At 46.9% G+C, this 17,207-nt stretch overlaps 2 protein-coding genes across 5 annotated transcripts in view; one reads left to right on the top strand and one right to left on the bottom strand.

Moving 5' to 3' along the window:
* CNKSR2 (connector enhancer of kinase suppressor of Ras 2) overlaps nucleotides 1-13,341 on the top strand; it is a 216,669-nt gene extending 203,328 nt beyond the window's left edge. For all 4 annotated transcript variants that reach the window (XM_030019601.1, XM_030019599.1, XM_030019600.1 and 1 more), the window contains 2 exons: nucleotides 7,565-7,761; nucleotides 10,800-13,341. In XM_030019601.1, coding sequence (XP_029875461.1) covers nucleotides 7,565-7,761; nucleotides 10,800-11,015 — 413 coding nt within the window. In that variant the 3' untranslated portion in view covers nucleotides 11,016-13,341. The remainder of the gene's footprint in view (nucleotides 1-7,564; nucleotides 7,762-10,799) is intronic.
* On the bottom strand, nucleotides 11,715-17,207 carry KLHL34 (kelch like family member 34). Its single transcript, XM_030019602.1, has 2 exons — nucleotides 16,576-17,207; nucleotides 11,715-16,432 (listed from the first exon to the last, which is right to left on the bottom strand). The coding sequence occupies exon 2, from the start codon at nucleotides 16,324-16,326 to the stop codon at nucleotides 14,539-14,541; it is 1,788 nt and encodes a 595-aa protein (XP_029875462.1). The 5' UTR covers nucleotides 16,327-16,432; nucleotides 16,576-17,207; the 3' UTR covers nucleotides 11,715-14,538.

Genomic DNA, 17,207 nt, shown 5'->3' with positions numbered 1-17,207 from the left:
AATGTCAGGATATCCTATTTCATCGTGTTAAAATTCTCCCAAAGAGTCACTAAAATCTGTTCAGCAGATGAAGGTTAAACCGATGCCTTCATAGGCAACTTAATGAGTAGAGTACTGTGTCCAAATACCAAAGGATGCAATTAGAACACTGCTGCCAAAAAGTTCTGCCACTGATCGGCGTTCCCTGTTACTTTGGGAAGCTTTGGAGTTATTTCATCTTCATCCTTATGCCTTCTTTGAAACCACAGCCCACCAATATAACCTCATGAAACAGCAGGGCTGGGAGCAAGCGAGGAGCTTCTCCTGATGCTCGTTCAAGGTGTTTGAGAGCTTTCAAGAGGTAGCACGAACAGAGTGAGCTAATTATTCCCTCTGTCTGTGTTTTCCCTTCTCACTAAGATATTAACCCATTTGCTGGCACCTGTACTTCATTGCTGAGTGGATGTTGAAAATGCCTAAATGTTACCGTCAGCACAACAGTGCAGGTCGGCAGGGAGAAACCTTGAGGATCTGTTTTTTCCTAACGCCGAGTTTAGTATCAGCTGGTTTTAATAAGCAATTCCCGTTGCGTGGAGGGCTGAAGAGAGGTGACTGACGTGGGTGTGAGACTTCTAGTAAGACCAGCTCAAGTGTCCCATGAAGCCTGGAGGCTGGAGATGCTTCAGCAGGGCAGTGGTGGCTCACGAGGCCGTGACGAGGGCTAGGCAGCTTGTCATTCAAATAGCACCAGAAAGGTGACCTCAGAGGAAAAGAGGTTCGCAGGGCTCTACTGATCCAAAAAGAAAACCACTAGTGCCATAAATAGTTCACAAAAAGGATTAGACCTGTGGTGCCACAGCAAAGGCTCAGCATCTCTCAGGCCTTACAAAGGCTAGGGTTAGATCTTCTAAAAGTGGCTATGGTCCCTAACTGCTTCGGACTGAACTTGGTCGTAGTGGCAAATGCCTGAAATACCTTCGGAAATCCGTCCTATGGGAGATGAGTTTTTTGCTTGCCTGCACAGTCCACTTTATTTCAAGAAACCAATTTATGCTCATGCACAGGAGAGGAGAGGCAGCCTCGTACCATTGGGTGGAAAACTGCAGCATACTGCAGAGCTCTGTTGTGTCGGTGCTTTCCGTGAGCACCCTCTCTAGGGAATATCTTTTTTGCCTGCAGGTTTACATAATAGGAGAGAATAGAAACTGTGTGCAACTATCCTGGTAACCCCAAAATACTTCCCCTTTAGAGGAAAGGATGGTACAAAATGCAAATTTAGTACTTGTTCTCTGATCCTCCAGCCACTAATATGTCACCAAACACATGGATCAAAGCTTGTTTTTAAACACTGCTCGTCCCTTCCTTGACTCAAGACTGTGGGAAAAATCCTGCGCTGTCAGGTACACGGGGCCAGAAAGGATGGAGGATTACACGAATCGGAACAGGGCAGGCAAAGGGAAGGAGTAACAGAGAGAAGGGTTGCAAAGGCCAGGCACTGCACAAGAAGCCCCCAGCTCTTCTTCAGCTTGCTTAAACTTTTCTCCACTCATGAAAAGCATTAATATATACGTGTGTGTGTATATATATATATATGCACAGGCATGTTCACGTGCCCAGCCAGGCCTTGATTTTAACGTGGCATAGATGACAACACAGGTTTCTATTTGTGCTTTAACAGGGAAATCTGCTCTATATTACCCAGAGCAGATGATTAGCAGCTGGCTTTCTAGACCTGAACTGCATCTTTAACTGCACCTCCTGCCTGCTGTACCATGCCAGGCTTAAACACCGTGTTGCTGCTTCCTTTTCTCAGATACCAGGGATGTGACTTGTAGCGTTTTCCTACCCGGAGCTGATTTCCCATGTCTCCGTGGCTGCCCCCGTACCTGTGCAGGGGTGACCTCACGGGCAGCACACAGCTGTGCAGACACCAGCTCCTTGTAAACCTTCCATTGATTTCACCATTTCGTTCCTTTTAGCTTGTAGTCTGGGGGGAAAGGAAATACCTGGCTTAGTCTGCCTGCCGTCCATCCAAATAGTGTAAAAAATGACTGTGGTTCCTGGTTCTTTGCATCATAAGCGTTTGGATATGTCTCCCTCTTGTGCAGTTTGGACTCTAATGATTAACCGGAACAGAAGCAAAGACGGATTTAAGCCTTGCGCTGAGAAACCCACAACTACTTCTTTGGAGGATTTCTTTTCTCCCGTCCCCTCCAACACAGCTAAAACCCACGTCCGCTCTCCTTCCGTCCTTCTGCTTTTTCGCCTTAAATACAGGGAGATCCCTTCTGCCTTTCTCCTCACTGTTCCCCGGGGTTTACGAGCCCAGCCAGGCTGTCAGACCCTGGGGCAACGTTATTGCGTCCCCTTGGGCCGGCAGATCGCCTGAGCCGGGGCTGGAGAGCTTGCCGGGGTCGGCAGGCAGCGGTCCGGGCGGGTTGTGATAGACCGGTTAGTTAGACACGGCACAGCCAACATGCTGTGGCACGGGCGGATGACGAAACGCTTTGTTGGTCCTGGGATTATATCGCTTATTAGCTGGCTTGTGGCAGTCGAGCTTCTCTGTTCCCAACATAGATGCAGCCGGGTCAAGAAGGCAAAGAAAAAAAAAAAAAAAAAAAGAAAACAACTCAGGGATTTGTGCATCAGGGCCTGGTTTATCTAGCTTGAGACCGTTTCCCAGAGGCCAGGGATGCTCTCTGTTTTGGTGGAGCGTTTACTGACACTCGCAGAAAGTCTGTGGGAGGCTTCAGGTAGATGCCTCCCCTGTGCGAAAGGTGAAGCAGAAAGGTGGAGCTCTCAAATTGGAGGCAAATCTTTGGGATTTGTAGGGGGGAAATAACATAAGGCAGCTGTTTAATAACGTAATTAGCGATGTATTCTAACAAAATTGCCTCCTTAAGATCCTGAGAAAGCTGAGCTGAGCTGGTTCCTCTGCCAGAGAGAGTAAGCTCACCAAAAGGAATGAAAATGGGAGTTTAAATTTCAGTGGAGCCAGGGGATTTCAGTCTGACTGTGCCTTGTTCGCTCTCTGTCACAGGCTTTGCAGCAGCTTGGCTCTCAGGATTTGCAGCGAGTGGTAATTTTGTTCGAATGCAGGGCTAATTGCAAGTAGAGGAGTGGGCATGCGTGAGAGGAGTTGCACAGCAAAGGAAAGCACGTCGCTAAGCTGTAAAGGTAGCAAACAGCAAAGAGGATAGCGGGAAAACGGAGAAAACCATCAGGGCGGCAGCGGTGTCCGTCAGTCAGGACGAGAAGTCTACAGACAACGGGATGAGCCTGGGTGGTGTTAGGAGGCACTGGCGAAGCACAAAGGGGCCTCAAAGGAGAGCTTCAACCCTTGAAAAATCTGACCTTTTCAGCACAGCAGGTGACAAAATTTATGATTAACTGCGTTGTACTATCCCGGCATAGGCAGTTATGTGCACTCACAGCCCCAGGTGCAATCACTGGTTCCTCCGGTACCTCACTGAAAGAGGAAAACCATGCAAGCTTTTGGTGGCTTGAGCTTTTACCGGGAAAGTGAGTCACAGAAGTGCAGGAACCTCCACTGAAAATTACTAGAGGTTGTGCCATATATTTAGAGCAGATTTATGAGAAGTGTGTGCCTAGAGAGTCTCTGAGCCCAGAGCGCAATGTGTTAGCCAGCTGGGTTGCAACAGTGACCTTCTGCGTGGCCCTCATTCAGTACCATATTCCTGAACGACCAGTTTACACGCACCGATCATCTCTTGATCCATGTAAATACCAATGCTAACTGTTTCTCCCTAGTCACTTTTCACTCAAGTGCCTGATGTTCTCATTTATTGCTCTTAGGATCTTGGTTTGTAAGAGGGAAATAATGGAAAGATGAATAGCTCAACAGGGCCGGGAGGTGGTTACAGTCAGTACACGTGGAGCTCAGGGCACGCTCCTTTCAACAATAAATGGCAGCACAGTTTTTCCTGAGCAACAACCCAAACCATTCCTGACCTCCTAGAGTTTCACCCATCCGGCCACAATCTCCAGCTCTTCTCTCCTGAGAAAACCTAAGAGTAGATACAGCTATTTACTGCATTTTAAGAAATGAGGGCAAAGTACGAGAAGTTCAGAAACTCTTCCTTGTGGAAAGCAGAATAATGAAAAATAATAACACACTGTTTACTAGACTGATTTATTCTTTATCTTCTGAATTTAACACAAATGGCTTTGCATTCACTTGAAGCCACAGCAGAAGCTTCACTGTTACAAGATTTAGTACCCGTGTATTCATGTATTTGGAAGATACGGTTCTGAATTTAGGTCTTGTGCGCTGCTGAGTTTATGCACCTTTATTTCTGCTCCAGAGGCAGAGATTTCTTCAGGCTTGGGTAGGGGCGGGGGACAAAATTATTGCTTCAGAGAAAAGACCCTCCATTTTAGCAGTATGTTGAAATAGCTACCTGACAGCTGTATTCAGGGAAATGGGAGCTGCAACCCGTGACTCAGCAGCCACGTGAGGGTGAAAAACAACCTGCTGCATTGGCTGCTGTTCTGAGGTCACCTGCAAATCCCGTTAGGCCACGTTTTCTAATTAAACAAGGCATTACCTGAGGCCTTCCTCTTCCTTAAGGAGACAGCCTTGCTGTAGTAGCAGGACTCGCATGCAAATCCAGCAGTTTAAAAAAGGAATATATGTTTTAAGCTCAGCTGTACGTCTAACCGGGTACCTCAGATGCTTCATGGTGCCAAGGGTTTCACCGACACCTCCGGGAAATCAATCAAAGCCTTTAGCAGAAGGGTGAGGGAGGGGAGGTTTGCGTATGATCTCGTTCCCGCCTACGGAGCGCCATTGAGAGCAGCAGTCCCACCACCTTCGGTGTTTCTCTGGAAAACACGAAGGGCTTGGGAGGTGTTAGCGTGACGCCCGCCGCCCTCTCCCCCGCCGTGGGTGGAAGGAGCCCGCGTCTCGCCGGTCGGACCTTCCCCAGCAGCGAGACGTTGAAGGGACGGGACGGGACCCGCTGTTTTTCTTCCCTGCCCTTTCCTTTATAGCAAACCCCATCCCCTTCGCTCCCCGCCGCTCGCGGCTACGGCACCGAGGCCGCGGGAGGTGACGTGCCGACGTCTCTCAAAGACCAGCCGTGTTCCCTTTTGGGGGCGAGGGCAGAAATCCCCCGTCCGCAGCCCCTCCGAGACCCGCGCGGAGCCGAGGAGGAGAGCCCCGAGGAGCGCGGGGAGGGAGGGCGACCCAAATCCGGGCCGTGCTGCCTTCCAGGCTCGTGAAAGGCGCTCGTCCTTCAGGATCGAACCTCGGGGCGGAACCCGGCCGTCGTCCTTCGCCATGGTGGGGACCGCTGGTGTTTTAGGAAGCCGCGGGGTTTCGATGGCAGGCCCGGGTGCGGTGGCGGGTTGCCGGTCCAGGCTCTCCATCGCCCCGGCAAAGTAAATCCAGATGACGTGGAGTCAAAGCACCGGCTTGCTTCTTCAGCTCATCCCCTGAGGGTGCAACGGGGCAAGGCTGCTGGGGAAAAGAGACCCGAGGAAAAACCTTTTCTGCCTTGTACAACAAAGGATAAGAGAAAGAGAGAAACAGATGTAAAACGCTCCCGTGTCAGATGGAGGTGTTTTTTTTCCCTTTGCCCTTTAGCAAATCACTCCCATTCCCCAGCTGTCGGACCGGTGGACTTCAGGCTGATAGAGACATCCCAAACATCTGATCTCCTTGCTGCATGGACTTTTTAAGAAAGCGTTGAAATCAAGACCATGGGGGATTTTAACCAATCTTTAAGTATTCAGCTACTGAATGTTTTGCCCTTTAGCCCATTAGATGTTTTAATAGGAAAGAAATCGACAAGGAAGAGAAATGCATCTCATTTCTATTTTTCTTTTAAGTCCCGGCTGCCCCTGACAGTGATGAACCCAGCTCGCCAAGCAGGGTAGCACATGATGGGGGGATTTAGGGAGCTTTGTACAGACACATCAATAAAAAGCCTCCAACCTTTCTTCACCTCTGTATCTCTTTGAAAAAAAATAAGTGCTTTAAAAACATCTACCCCCTAAAAAGGGCAAAGGGATAAACTGACGAGAGTTATAGCCAGATTAGTTGATGACTGCAAAATTCTTTGATTGTGTAAAGGTTATACAAATGCCAACACTTTTTGTGCCGGGGTGTGGAGGTTGGGGTTTCTGGAGTTCTTGCTTGAGCCCGAGGTGAGTAGCTGCCGCACTGCATGGTATGGGCTCGAATGGGAGGTCACCTCGGGAAGCTCCTGGAGGGCTAGAACCGTCACTTCTGACCACTTCTGTCCTCCCTGCCGGTGCTCGATTAAAAAACCCTCTAAACACCTGAGGGGACCGAGGTTCAGTACTTACGGGTCCTTCAGCACGTGCTGACCTTTCAGCCGGTGCAGGTGGCTATCTCTTGGTGCAGGGTCAGGCACGGGGTAAAAGTAATGCTTGAAACCAAACCGCTGTAGCCTTCCTACAAGAGCTTTCCTGAAAGCGTCCTGAGGACACGGGCACCTTGGGCCGGGAAAACATACACCACTATGAAAGCCAAGACTGGCGGGGAGGGGTCCCGCGGGCACTGGAGGCAACTGGGAGGCTGGCTGCTCCCCCAGGGCTGCCCCGGCTTCTCCTGCTCACCGCTCACCTAATCCTGGCACTTCCCCGGCACTGCCCCCGTGTGTACGGAGTCATCAGACAGTGTCTCCTGGGGAAACCGGTGTGCGAGAAGTTGAAATGTTTCGACGCTTTCCAAATGAAGCATTTCAAATGCTCATATCAGAGTAACTTTTCAGCCCCGGCCCTTGCTTGATTTTGGTTTGAGAGACGGAAAAATCTTTCTTTTTCATTTTTTTTCCTTTAAAATGCTCCCAGTACTAGTTAGAACAAATATTTTAAAACCTGTAATAAATAAATAAATAAACCTCTAATGCAAACAGCTCTGGTTTGGTTTGCCGCGCTGCTGGGTAGGCTGTCATGAATGAGTCCAGTCTGTAGTCTGCTGCTGAACCTTTGGGTAATAGTAGAGTAAAAACCACCACAAGTGACAGCATTACTGACTACTGAACAACACTCTTGAGCATCAAAAATCAGAGACAGAAAGAAGCGGACTTTTCTAGGAAGGAAAATGACATGTCATTCCAAGGCCACCATCATAAACATAATCTTGAATGCCCTATCAGCGCTCTCAGGCCAAGATCCGATCCCTGATCTTCGTCCTCAGCAGGATGCTTCTAGGGCTTCCTTTCCTTCTAATAACAAAGTCACCAGCATATTTAACTGCGATACTAGAGATGTGATTTCTGACAGTATGTCACTGTAATATTACTACACCTTGCGCTATTTCTCTTTTTTTCTTATTTCCACGTGGGTCAAGACTTTACATTCTTGAAAGTTTTTCCCCCTTTCTCCTGAAGGCAATAGCGAGAAGGAGCAGTTACAATCGCAGCACTTTTTTCTGGAACTTAGCAGGTGTGAAATATTCTCCTTATGGTCTAGTTAAACCTGTTAAACGTTTTGCGAAGGTTTTTGATAGATCTTCGTATAATCACGTTAATGATACATTGTTCCTTTCTCTATTTTTTCCTCTTTTTTTTTTTTCTCCTTTTTCTCATTACAGTTGAAACTATAGAGGAAAAAACAGCAGACTCCTTGCAAGATTTGTACAGAGCCTTGGAGCAGGCCAGCCTGTCTCCTTTAGGAGAACACCGGATTTCCACTAAGCTGGAGTATAAGAAATCTTTTATAAAGAGATGTAGCGATCCAGTAGTCAATGAAAAACTGCACCAGCTGCGAATTCTGAAAAGCACTTTAAAGGTGAGATAAAAGAGGGAGGAAAAATCCTGCCCCAGGGTTGGATCGGACTGTATTGTATTCGGAGATTAATTGTGCGCAGCTGGAGTCCAGGCTGAACCGAGCGTGTGGAACAAGCAAGGGAGACGTGGAGCAACGCTGTTCGCAAAGCAGAGAAAAACGCGCCTCGGGAGAGCAGTGGAAGTGAGGGGATCGGTTTTTATTTTTGTGCGGATAAAATCTCAGTCAGCTGTTCCTCCTGTAACTAGTTTAACAGAATTTGATACCAAATTATCAGAGGACTCCTTAATCCCTTTTTTGTCCGTGAACATTTTCATTTACTGAAATGCATTCACTCCGTAATTGCCAAAGTCTAAAGTTAACCGAAGCCAGCCTTTCAGAAGGGAGCAGTACCTTTTACAGCGCTTGATTATTTTCTGATTGCTGAGCTTGTCCAGGAGAAAACTGTGTGCTTGCTTTCTGCATAAGCTGATAGGATCCTTGTATTTAATCAGTAGGATTGATTAAATAAATAGATAGTGGTAATGATAGATTTGAAGATTTTTATGGTTATTCTAAATGTACCACAGCTCATTTAGCCTCCCTGTCAGCTGCTTTGTTTGTTTCAGCAGTTTCAATTCTGGCCTGATAGAGATTTTGGCAAACAATATGTTGGATTTCCCCAGGGACCCTGTTAACTATATTAAATTACCACATTTTAAGTCACTAGATAATTGTACAGTGGATTTTGTAACAGCTTTCATCAGAGGGCTTTATCAACATTAATTAATTTAGTTTTCCATCACCTAGAGAAGCATTTAAGCAATATTATTTTCATTCTGTGGGGCTCCCATCCTGAAAAAATCTTACGCGTGCTTAACTTTCTGCACTGTATCATCTCATTGAAAGGCAACTACTACTTGTAGTATTATCTGGGTATGTGAGTCTTTACAGGATTGGAGGCTGGCAGAAAAAGTCAAGATACACGGGCTTTCCACATGACTTCTACAAGCGTGAGAAACTGAAACAAAATCATGGTACTCTCAGACATCTTGGAGTGGCAGGAGGTTCACGCTTACCTGTGCTTTTGCACCATGGTGGGATTGCTCGTACCAAAACTGTCGTTCAGTATCAGCAGCTTGCTGCCATGCTTAATGTCTTTGTTGTTAGCATTTATTGATACCTGAGCTACATTACACCAACAGCTTCCTACAAATGGAATTGCTTTCCTCCAGGGAATTCCAAAAACAGCCCAACCTCTTGACCCAGTGGATGCCCGTTTTTGTGCTTCACTGGGACTTCTTTCTTTTGGACCAAGCAAGCACAATTTGTTAATTTTCTGTCCCTGAGCTGTATTTTCTAAACCTGTCACCGTTCTTGTTTGGACCTTGATTGGTATAAATCGTCCTTAAAGTACGTGACACCAATACTAGAAAACACAATGGCAGCAAGTACCAAAGACAGATAATTGCTGTTTCTTGCATAGGGCAAAATGTACTGTTTTGCAATGGCATCATGGTAACTCATGACAAGTTTCTAGCTCCATTATAGCCCAGAGCTCCACCCCTGCCATGCACCTGGTAGTCATATCTACCGGTAGCTACTGCTGTTACCTAATCAGTTATTCTTTCTTTTTATCGGTGCCTTTGATTTCTCCTTCCTGAATGCAGCCAATTGCACTGGCCTGTTGGTGTTCTGAACCCTCCTTGAATTTATCCAAATTAATAGTAGCCTGAGACAGCCCTCCAAACTGCTTCTAGCTCTTGTTGTCCGTAGGGTCCCTGTCCCATCATCTAAGTCCTTAATGAAAGACCCCTCTGCTCTCTCTCCTGTGATACAGCACAAAACCATTCTCCGGCCAGCGAGTACGAGCTGCCTGGCTGGTAGTGCAGATTGGGAGTTCCCATGGTATCATTTCCACTGGTCATTCTCAGCTTGCACCTCCGTTTCTGAAAATGAGTATTCTAGCAGATAATGTTAATTAGCTGCTGTTGTTTGCAAAGCATGAAAAATGCCTTTCAACCTGCTGCTTATGGGTGGTGTCTCTGACCCTTCTGATCCTCTCCCATCCATGTGGGCTCACACAGCTTAATATTTCCCTTTAACACACTCCCCGGAAAGATTTAACGTACTTGTAGTATGGACGTGGAAAATGTGAGTTAGCAGTGAGGAGTGTGAAACCCGTCTGGCAGGGAGGGTAGAGGGGAGGTTGCTGGTGACCGTACCATCCCTACGCAGAGGAGCAGTGCTGGAAACCTGCGTGAGCTGTGTTTTTCCAAGGCTTCCAGCTTCCACCGCTTGCAACGTTTCCCAGAGGCTTGCTCTGATCCGTACCAGCTGCCTGTCATCTCTCGATAAACGAATCACTGGGCAGCGATTATGATACAGCCGCATCCCCTGCCCGGACGGTGGGTAAGGAGGTACCGGCAGCTATGTTAGATTTTACCCGTTTCTGCCTTCTCTTTGCCACTGCAGTGGTAGGAGGAGGTTGCGGCCAGCCAGCCCATGGCGTACGCTGGATCTTTAATGAAGACGAGTTACCATTAACGTGGGGGTCCTCGCGCAAGCCTTTGCGATGTAGCGCTCGGACGTCCCCGTGACAAGCCCGGTGGTAAAAAAGGCTTATCTCTGCTGGCGGGCGGGCGGCCATCTGTCCGCAGCCCACGCACCCGCGCAGCGTTTCTTGGGCTGACCAAGAAGAGCAAACAGATGGCACTTTGTCGTGTGAAACCCGCCCTGAGAAATGCAGGCAGCTAATAGTAAACAGTGCGGGGCTCGCTGTTTCTCGCGCTGAACGAGGGGTGAGGAGCGGGAGCGGGGAGTGCTGCCGAGGACGCCGGACAAGGCGAGGGAAGCCCCGGCCCCGCAGGGCGATGCGCGATGCCCCGCAGGAAGGGCTCCCGTTCGCAAGAGGTCCTAGAGCGGTCGGGTAGTCCCCCTGCTTTTAGGGGCTCCGTGGCTTGCGTTTGCTCCCCCCCTTTCTCTCCTTCCACCCGTGGGATTGATTTTGCCGGTGCCTCATCACTTGCATTGACCCTTCCCTCGTTCCTTTTCTCTCACAGGCCAGGGAAGGAGAAGTAGCCGTTATAGATAAAGTTCTGGATAATCCAGCTTTGACGTCTAGAGACTTTCAAGAATGGAAGCAAATGTACCTCGATCTCTTCATGGACATCTATCAAAGCAGCACCCCGAGGGACTCTGTTAATGGCTCGTCTGAGGTCGATGCACTTATAGCCTCCTTAGCGCACACTCACTCTTACATTGAAACGCATGTATAAAGGTCTCTCTTTTTGTCCATTTGCTACACTCCTTTACTTAAGTGCATAAAGTAGTTTTTATATCAATATGTGGGAGCTCTAGTAAATTCTATTTTAATGTTACTCAACCGTGTGAAGTAAACCTTCAATGGTCAACGATACCACGTCTTTAATGAGGATTTGTATATTTTATATGCTACCAACGCTCCGCTTGTGTTTACCTTCTGTGAAATAAGGAACATGATCTTTAGCTATTGAGGAGCAGTATTTAAAAGCATTTTTGGAAGACTGTGGCCTTCACGCGGGAAGTTCTACAAGCTAAATGTTTTGCTATTGAAGGTCACTTTTACAATGGTATTTTATATTATATAATTCCAGTATTGCATTGCATTTTTGGAGTGCAGGTACTATTTTGGTGATGGGAGAAAACCAATTTTTATATTTAATGAGAAACTCTAGGAGTTTTCTTCAGTAACAGGGAAAAAGTGTAATGCGGTGGTTGTGTTTCAGTTTTGTCAAACACACAAAAGGGTGAAAATCCGCAGACAGAAATGACTAATGTGAATTTAAGTATCGAAAGGTTAGGTCTTACTTCCTTGTGCTTTTTTAAAGCCTGTTGCTAAGGTTTACCATCAGTGCAAAGGGATGCTGGTTTGTATTCTAATCGAGACCAAATTATGTGTTATTTGTCTCTTAATCACATTTGGTTGATTTTTTAAAAAATTAGTCACGGTACTGTCATTTATGCTGCTTTTGTACTGAAGGTATCAGTATAATGTGCAGATTTTGCAAAAGAGAAAATGTAGCCTTTGGACATCCTTGAGAGCGGCGTTTCTCTTGCCCAGAAAAGCAGCAGTGGAAAAGGTTCCCGACGAAATGCACCGAATCCGAGAGGCTTTGAAAATTCCCACAATAGAAAAGGAATTAATAGGATTTTTCAAGTAGCCTCCTATGTGTTTTCCGAGCTGTGAAATTTGGCTGTGTTATATGCAGGGAAAATGTGCGATGGGAGCAGAGCTGAGCACAGAACCTGAAAAATAACCGAGGAGTAAAAAAGCCTCTGGTTTGCTTTTGAAGGGGAGGGGATGCCTCTGGGTTCTGCTGAGTTCACAGGCCAATTAAAATGTTTTAAACTTCCATGAGATTTGAGATGTGCTGGAGACAACCCAGGGAATATGAGTAGAAATAGCTCTGTAGAGTTAGGCACATACCTGGAACAGGAAAGTGGGAGGGAAATCGTAAATCACGTATTTACTTTTTACGGGCTTGTTTTCGAAAAGTGATCAGAGCATGACAAAATATTTTTGCTGCTTTTCAGTATTTTGCTGCATAAGTTAGGACTCACAACATGATTTAATAATGCTTATGTGAAAGGGAAAAGCCTCCTTTATACTTTTTACAGCGAGTTGTACTCTTCACCAACTTCAGACTATTGCCTGTACAGCTCAGTGAATGTACTTTAAACTGTACGAGCTCTGACACTTCCTGGCAGTTACATCCATGAAGGGATGAAGGAAAGAACAGACAGATTTATTTTCTCTCTCCTTCTTTCTTTCTTTCTTTTTATTCCTCTCTCTTTCTCTCCCTCTTCCTCTCTCTTTCTGCCCTTTCTTTTTCTCTTTCTCCCCCCCTTTCTCTCTTTCTTTCTTGGTATTTTCTTGCATTTGGATTGCAAATGTTTTGCAGATTTTGCACAATTGTACAGAAGAGTGGCCTTTCTGTAGCCCGTTTTCAGCAATCCTACATTCAAGTCGGTATGGATGACAAATCATGTATTGACGTTTGTATAGAATTCTGAATCCAGTGTAATATTTGTACCATTAGAAGAATATTGTTTGTATAAACTGGACATTTATTTACTGCATGGGTACTGACTTGTATATTAAATTTGTGAGGTTTTTGTAAATTTCTCTTAAAAAATGCTTGACTTGAAATGGATTGTGCTATTGTTCCAAGCATTTAGATTCTCTTGCTATTGTTTTACTGGACCAAAAGTAAATATATTCATATAAAAACCTCTTTATATCTGATGGATGTATATGCACATTGTGTAGTTGATTCCTTGTCAAAACCAAGGCAGTTCAGAAGACTTAGATCTGTTGCTATGCAACAGCTATTCTGCCTGCACTTTACATTAGTAAAGTCAGCTTGATTGCTTTAAAGGTGAAAATTAAACATTACAGTTTTTTAAGCTAGTCTAGTGACAAAGAACATGTGTCCTATCCATTGTGCTGCCTTCTTTTAAGACTATTAAATGTTCTTCTATATATATTTTTATTGTATTAACTCTCAGCCTAGAAAGGGAACACTGTAAAATGAAGTACAATAAATTTAGCTTTTAAATGAACGTTTGTGTGACTCGAGATTCAGTTTACTCCATACCAAAGTGATTCTGTGGCATCTGACCGTTTGGCCTGCCTTGCACAGGTCCGTGGACCTTAAAGTACCCCCATAATCTGTGCCTTCGAACTCTGCCGACACGGCCAAAAAGAAGTAAGAGTATTGCTGTTTCCTAAGTAGGCAGAGACTGAATAAAGACTTCCGAAAACCTTCGGTTACCACCCTCCCCATCGTACTTTTTGATGAAAGTAAACCTGTTTTGACCGCAGGATTCTCTCATGTACCAGTTCAACAGCTACGAACAATTTTACCGTTATGAGCAGGTAGGACAAAGCAGTGTATGCTACCGAGGTAAGTATCCAGGCATTAGTTACAGCAACTCCTGTAACATGTTTCTTACTGTCTAGTAACAAGTATATCCCTTCAGCTGTGGACATCTAAACTAACACAAGCTTTTGCATATAAAAGAAATGTACTGTACCAGTAGTGTGCGTCTTTAAGGCAAAATAAGCATCCGAAAGGCGTGCTACGACCAAGGCTCCTGAGAGAGAAACAGCTTCTATGAAACAGTCACTGTTTTAACTCATGGCCATAACTGAGTCTACGTATCAAAAAATCCATGCTTTCTGTCCAGTAATTTCGTGCTGGTTAGCTAAGACGTTCTTGCCTAGTGTGTAGCATATCAAATAATACCTTTTCCTTGGCAGTACTTATTATTAGTTCTCGTAGGCATCAATTTTCTAGTCTTTATACAGCTCACTTTCATTTTGCTTAGCCATAGCACAAAAAATTCAATAGCACTTACCAGCTGGGAAAATTGCCTCTGATTAAGAAAACAGAAAAGATGGATTATATTTTTTAACCTTTGAAAAATCTGACTTGCAACACCTATTAATTGCTATCTAGGTATTATTCTTCAAAAGTCAAGGATTTCGATTCTCGTTCATCGCCTCTGAACGCGCTACTTGCTACATCCTTCCTCAGTGAGGTCGGCTTCCAGCCCTATAAATCCCAGCACCTTTTCCCATGCTGGAGCCAGACTTTCTTGCCTTTTTCCACCAAGCGTTTGGCTTTTCAAAGCAAAGCCTCTACCCTGTCCCGTTCTCAGCGCCATTGCCGTTTTCTTCTTCTTCTTCTTCTTCTTCGTCTCCAGGACCTCCCTGCTGGCGCGTCTCCTGGGGCGGTTATTCGGCAGCGCGCGAGCTCAGCAGTTCGGCGGCCTCTTCTGCTGGCCGTCGCTGTCCCGCTCGTCGGCCGGTTCCGAGAGCTGCAGCACCGCGCACTGCAGCCCGCACCAAGGCAAGGGGGCTTTGCAGATCTCTTCCCAGCCGTCGTTGTCGATGTCGTAGCCGACCACATCTTGCGTGGGGACTTCCCGGGAGTTTTGCCATTTCTTTCCCCCGATAAGAAGAGCCGTTTCCTCTACCACTGCCAGGCCGTAGCAAAAGCGATCATAGGTCAGTGGTCTTAACCGAGTCCACTGGTTTTGATCAGGGTCGTATCTTTCTATTTCAGAGAATGGTTCGTATAATCCTAAAAAGGTGAATATGGCTTCTCTGATTGTTGCCATCTGATGCCCAAACCGAGCAATGCTCATGGGGGCTTGTTTCACCCACTGCCCTTCAAGCGAGCTCAGAGAATATACGTCCTTGCTCGTGTCGGCTGGGTCCGAGTACTTGCCGCCCGAGATGTATATAGTATTCTTGCAAATGGCGCTGGCGTGGCCGTGTATCTTGCATGGCAATTCCCTGGCCTTCGTCCACCTGTCCCTGCTGATGTTGTAGACTTCCACAGACGAATGCAGCGACCCATCCTCACCCCTTCCACCAACGGCAAAGATATCCTTGCCTAGGACGCAACAAGAAAACTGGCATCTCTTTTCCAGCATGCCCGTGATTTGGGTCCACGTGTTAAATCTCGGATCGTAACGATGGACCTTGTTCGTAACCGATAAGATCTGTTCGGTTTTAGCATCACCCGGGGCACCGCTTTCTATTTCCCCACCCAAGACGTAGAGGAAGTTGCCCACCACGCACACGCCGTGGTTCTGCACCCTGTCCCGCACCTGCGTGAGAGCTCGCCATTTGTGATTGTAAACGTCGAAGGCCACCACATCGCTGACGAGCCCCTCGCTTGCTGTCCCTCCCCCCAGCAGAATGATCCGAGTTTTCTGGTTCCTCAGCGTGGTGGACTTATCCTGCAGGACAGGCTGCTTGAAAACGGATGTATGGTAGTTTATTGCTTTAATGATCAAGCACTTAATACCTGCAGAGAGGGGCACTTCTGACTGCGTGTAGGTTTTTCGCAGCTCTTCCACCGGGATGAGGCCGTATCGTACGTGCTCTAAAAGGCTGCTTGTGTGAGCCAGCCTGGATTTATCCTGCTTCAGCCACAGCAGCACAAGATTCAGCAGGCGGGTTTCTTTCACCATGGGGAGATCTGGTGATTGAACCACTGCTAGCAGAGACCTGAAGTTCAGCTCGAGCAGTCCTGACAAATCCAAGTCCAGCAGCTTCCAGAGATTATTGACAATGTATTTTTCCGTTGCCGCTAAGGCATCCGGCAGGTAGAACTTCCTGGCCACGTTGGCGGAGAAGCAGCAGTTTTCCAAGGCAAGATTGTTAACCAAGTACTGATTGCACAAGCCAATCGCATCGGTCACTTGCAAGTAGCTTGCAGCTTCCAAGGTATCCTCCAGGCTTTCAAAGGAAAGGGGCAACAAGGAAGTGTAAATGAAATCCAGGACGTGCTGGAGACCGGTGGGTGAGACAACTTGCAGGTGAATTACACTGGCTTTAGACTCTTGGGTGTAACTTTTGAACATGGCTCGGAAGTAGTCACTGGAGCATGCCAACAAGGACTTGTGTGCAGGAAACTCGTTTTCCTTCACTTTCAGCAAAATATCGCACAGAAAGCCCTCCGATCTCAGCGTCTGGTACTGGCCGAGCACAGCGGTGCAGTGCGCTTTGCAGTAGGATAGGAAGTAGCTCATGGTAGGCAACGCTTTCCCCTTCAGTTATTAAAGCTAAAATGCAATTAGATATTGAAACAGCTGCCCTACTCAACAGCCATTGCTTGAATGCCCAGCAGACCTCCAGCTGTTATAGAAAAGCCCAACCAAAAAAAAAAGGAATCAGTCTCTTGCCTGGCATAGGGGGACAGTTAGTAGATTTGTAGTGAATTCAATGCATTCCTTTATAGAAAAAACAGCTGAATGTCGTAACAGCTGTAGGATGCTTACTTTTCTCCCCTCTGTCGCTTCTGCAAGGGTGAATGGTCCACGCTTGTGCCGAGCACTTGCTTGGCTGGCCATCAGGTGACAGATGATGGAGCTAGACGACAATCCCAGCAAATGACACTTTGTGGTTGCTCAGCCGTCGCCCTCGACCCTTCTTGCTCCGCAGGCAGATCAAATAGATCCTCTCTGGCTGCCAGCGCATGGCTGCGAGCAGACACAGGCGAGAAGGGACCGCTGGCTTTTCTCCTCTCGTTTCTGTTTCAAACTCAGATAAGTTTAGACCTCGCCGCCCCCGGGGCAGCAGCCCCCTTTTCGTCCTCTTTTTGCGCTCTCTTAGGAAGCCTCAGCTGAAGATCAAATCAGCGCCCAGGGATTACTACGTGAAGATTTCCCGAGCCCATAACTCTTTGCCCGGCAGGCACCGAGACAACTAAAATACCGTGATTAGTCACTGGTTCGATTTGACATGCATTTCTGGGCTCTTTGCTTCACATGACACCGCCATAACTCACAGCGACCAGAATAGCCCCAGGCGCATCCCCTCGTCCCCCTGCCCCAAGCCGACCCCAGGCGGGCGAGCGAAGGGGCCAAGGACCGGGCGGACGGACGGACGGACCGACGAGCTTCCACCGACA

The sequence above is a fragment of the Aquila chrysaetos genome, chromosome 7 (assembly GCF_900496995.4).
Source record: "Aquila chrysaetos chrysaetos chromosome 7, bAquChr1.4, whole genome shotgun sequence".
In the NCBI taxonomy this organism is placed as follows: domain Eukaryota; kingdom Metazoa; phylum Chordata; class Aves; order Accipitriformes; family Accipitridae; genus Aquila; species Aquila chrysaetos.
Note: the sequence above shows the minus strand (reverse complement) of the source record. Positions and strands in the feature narration are given on the sequence as shown.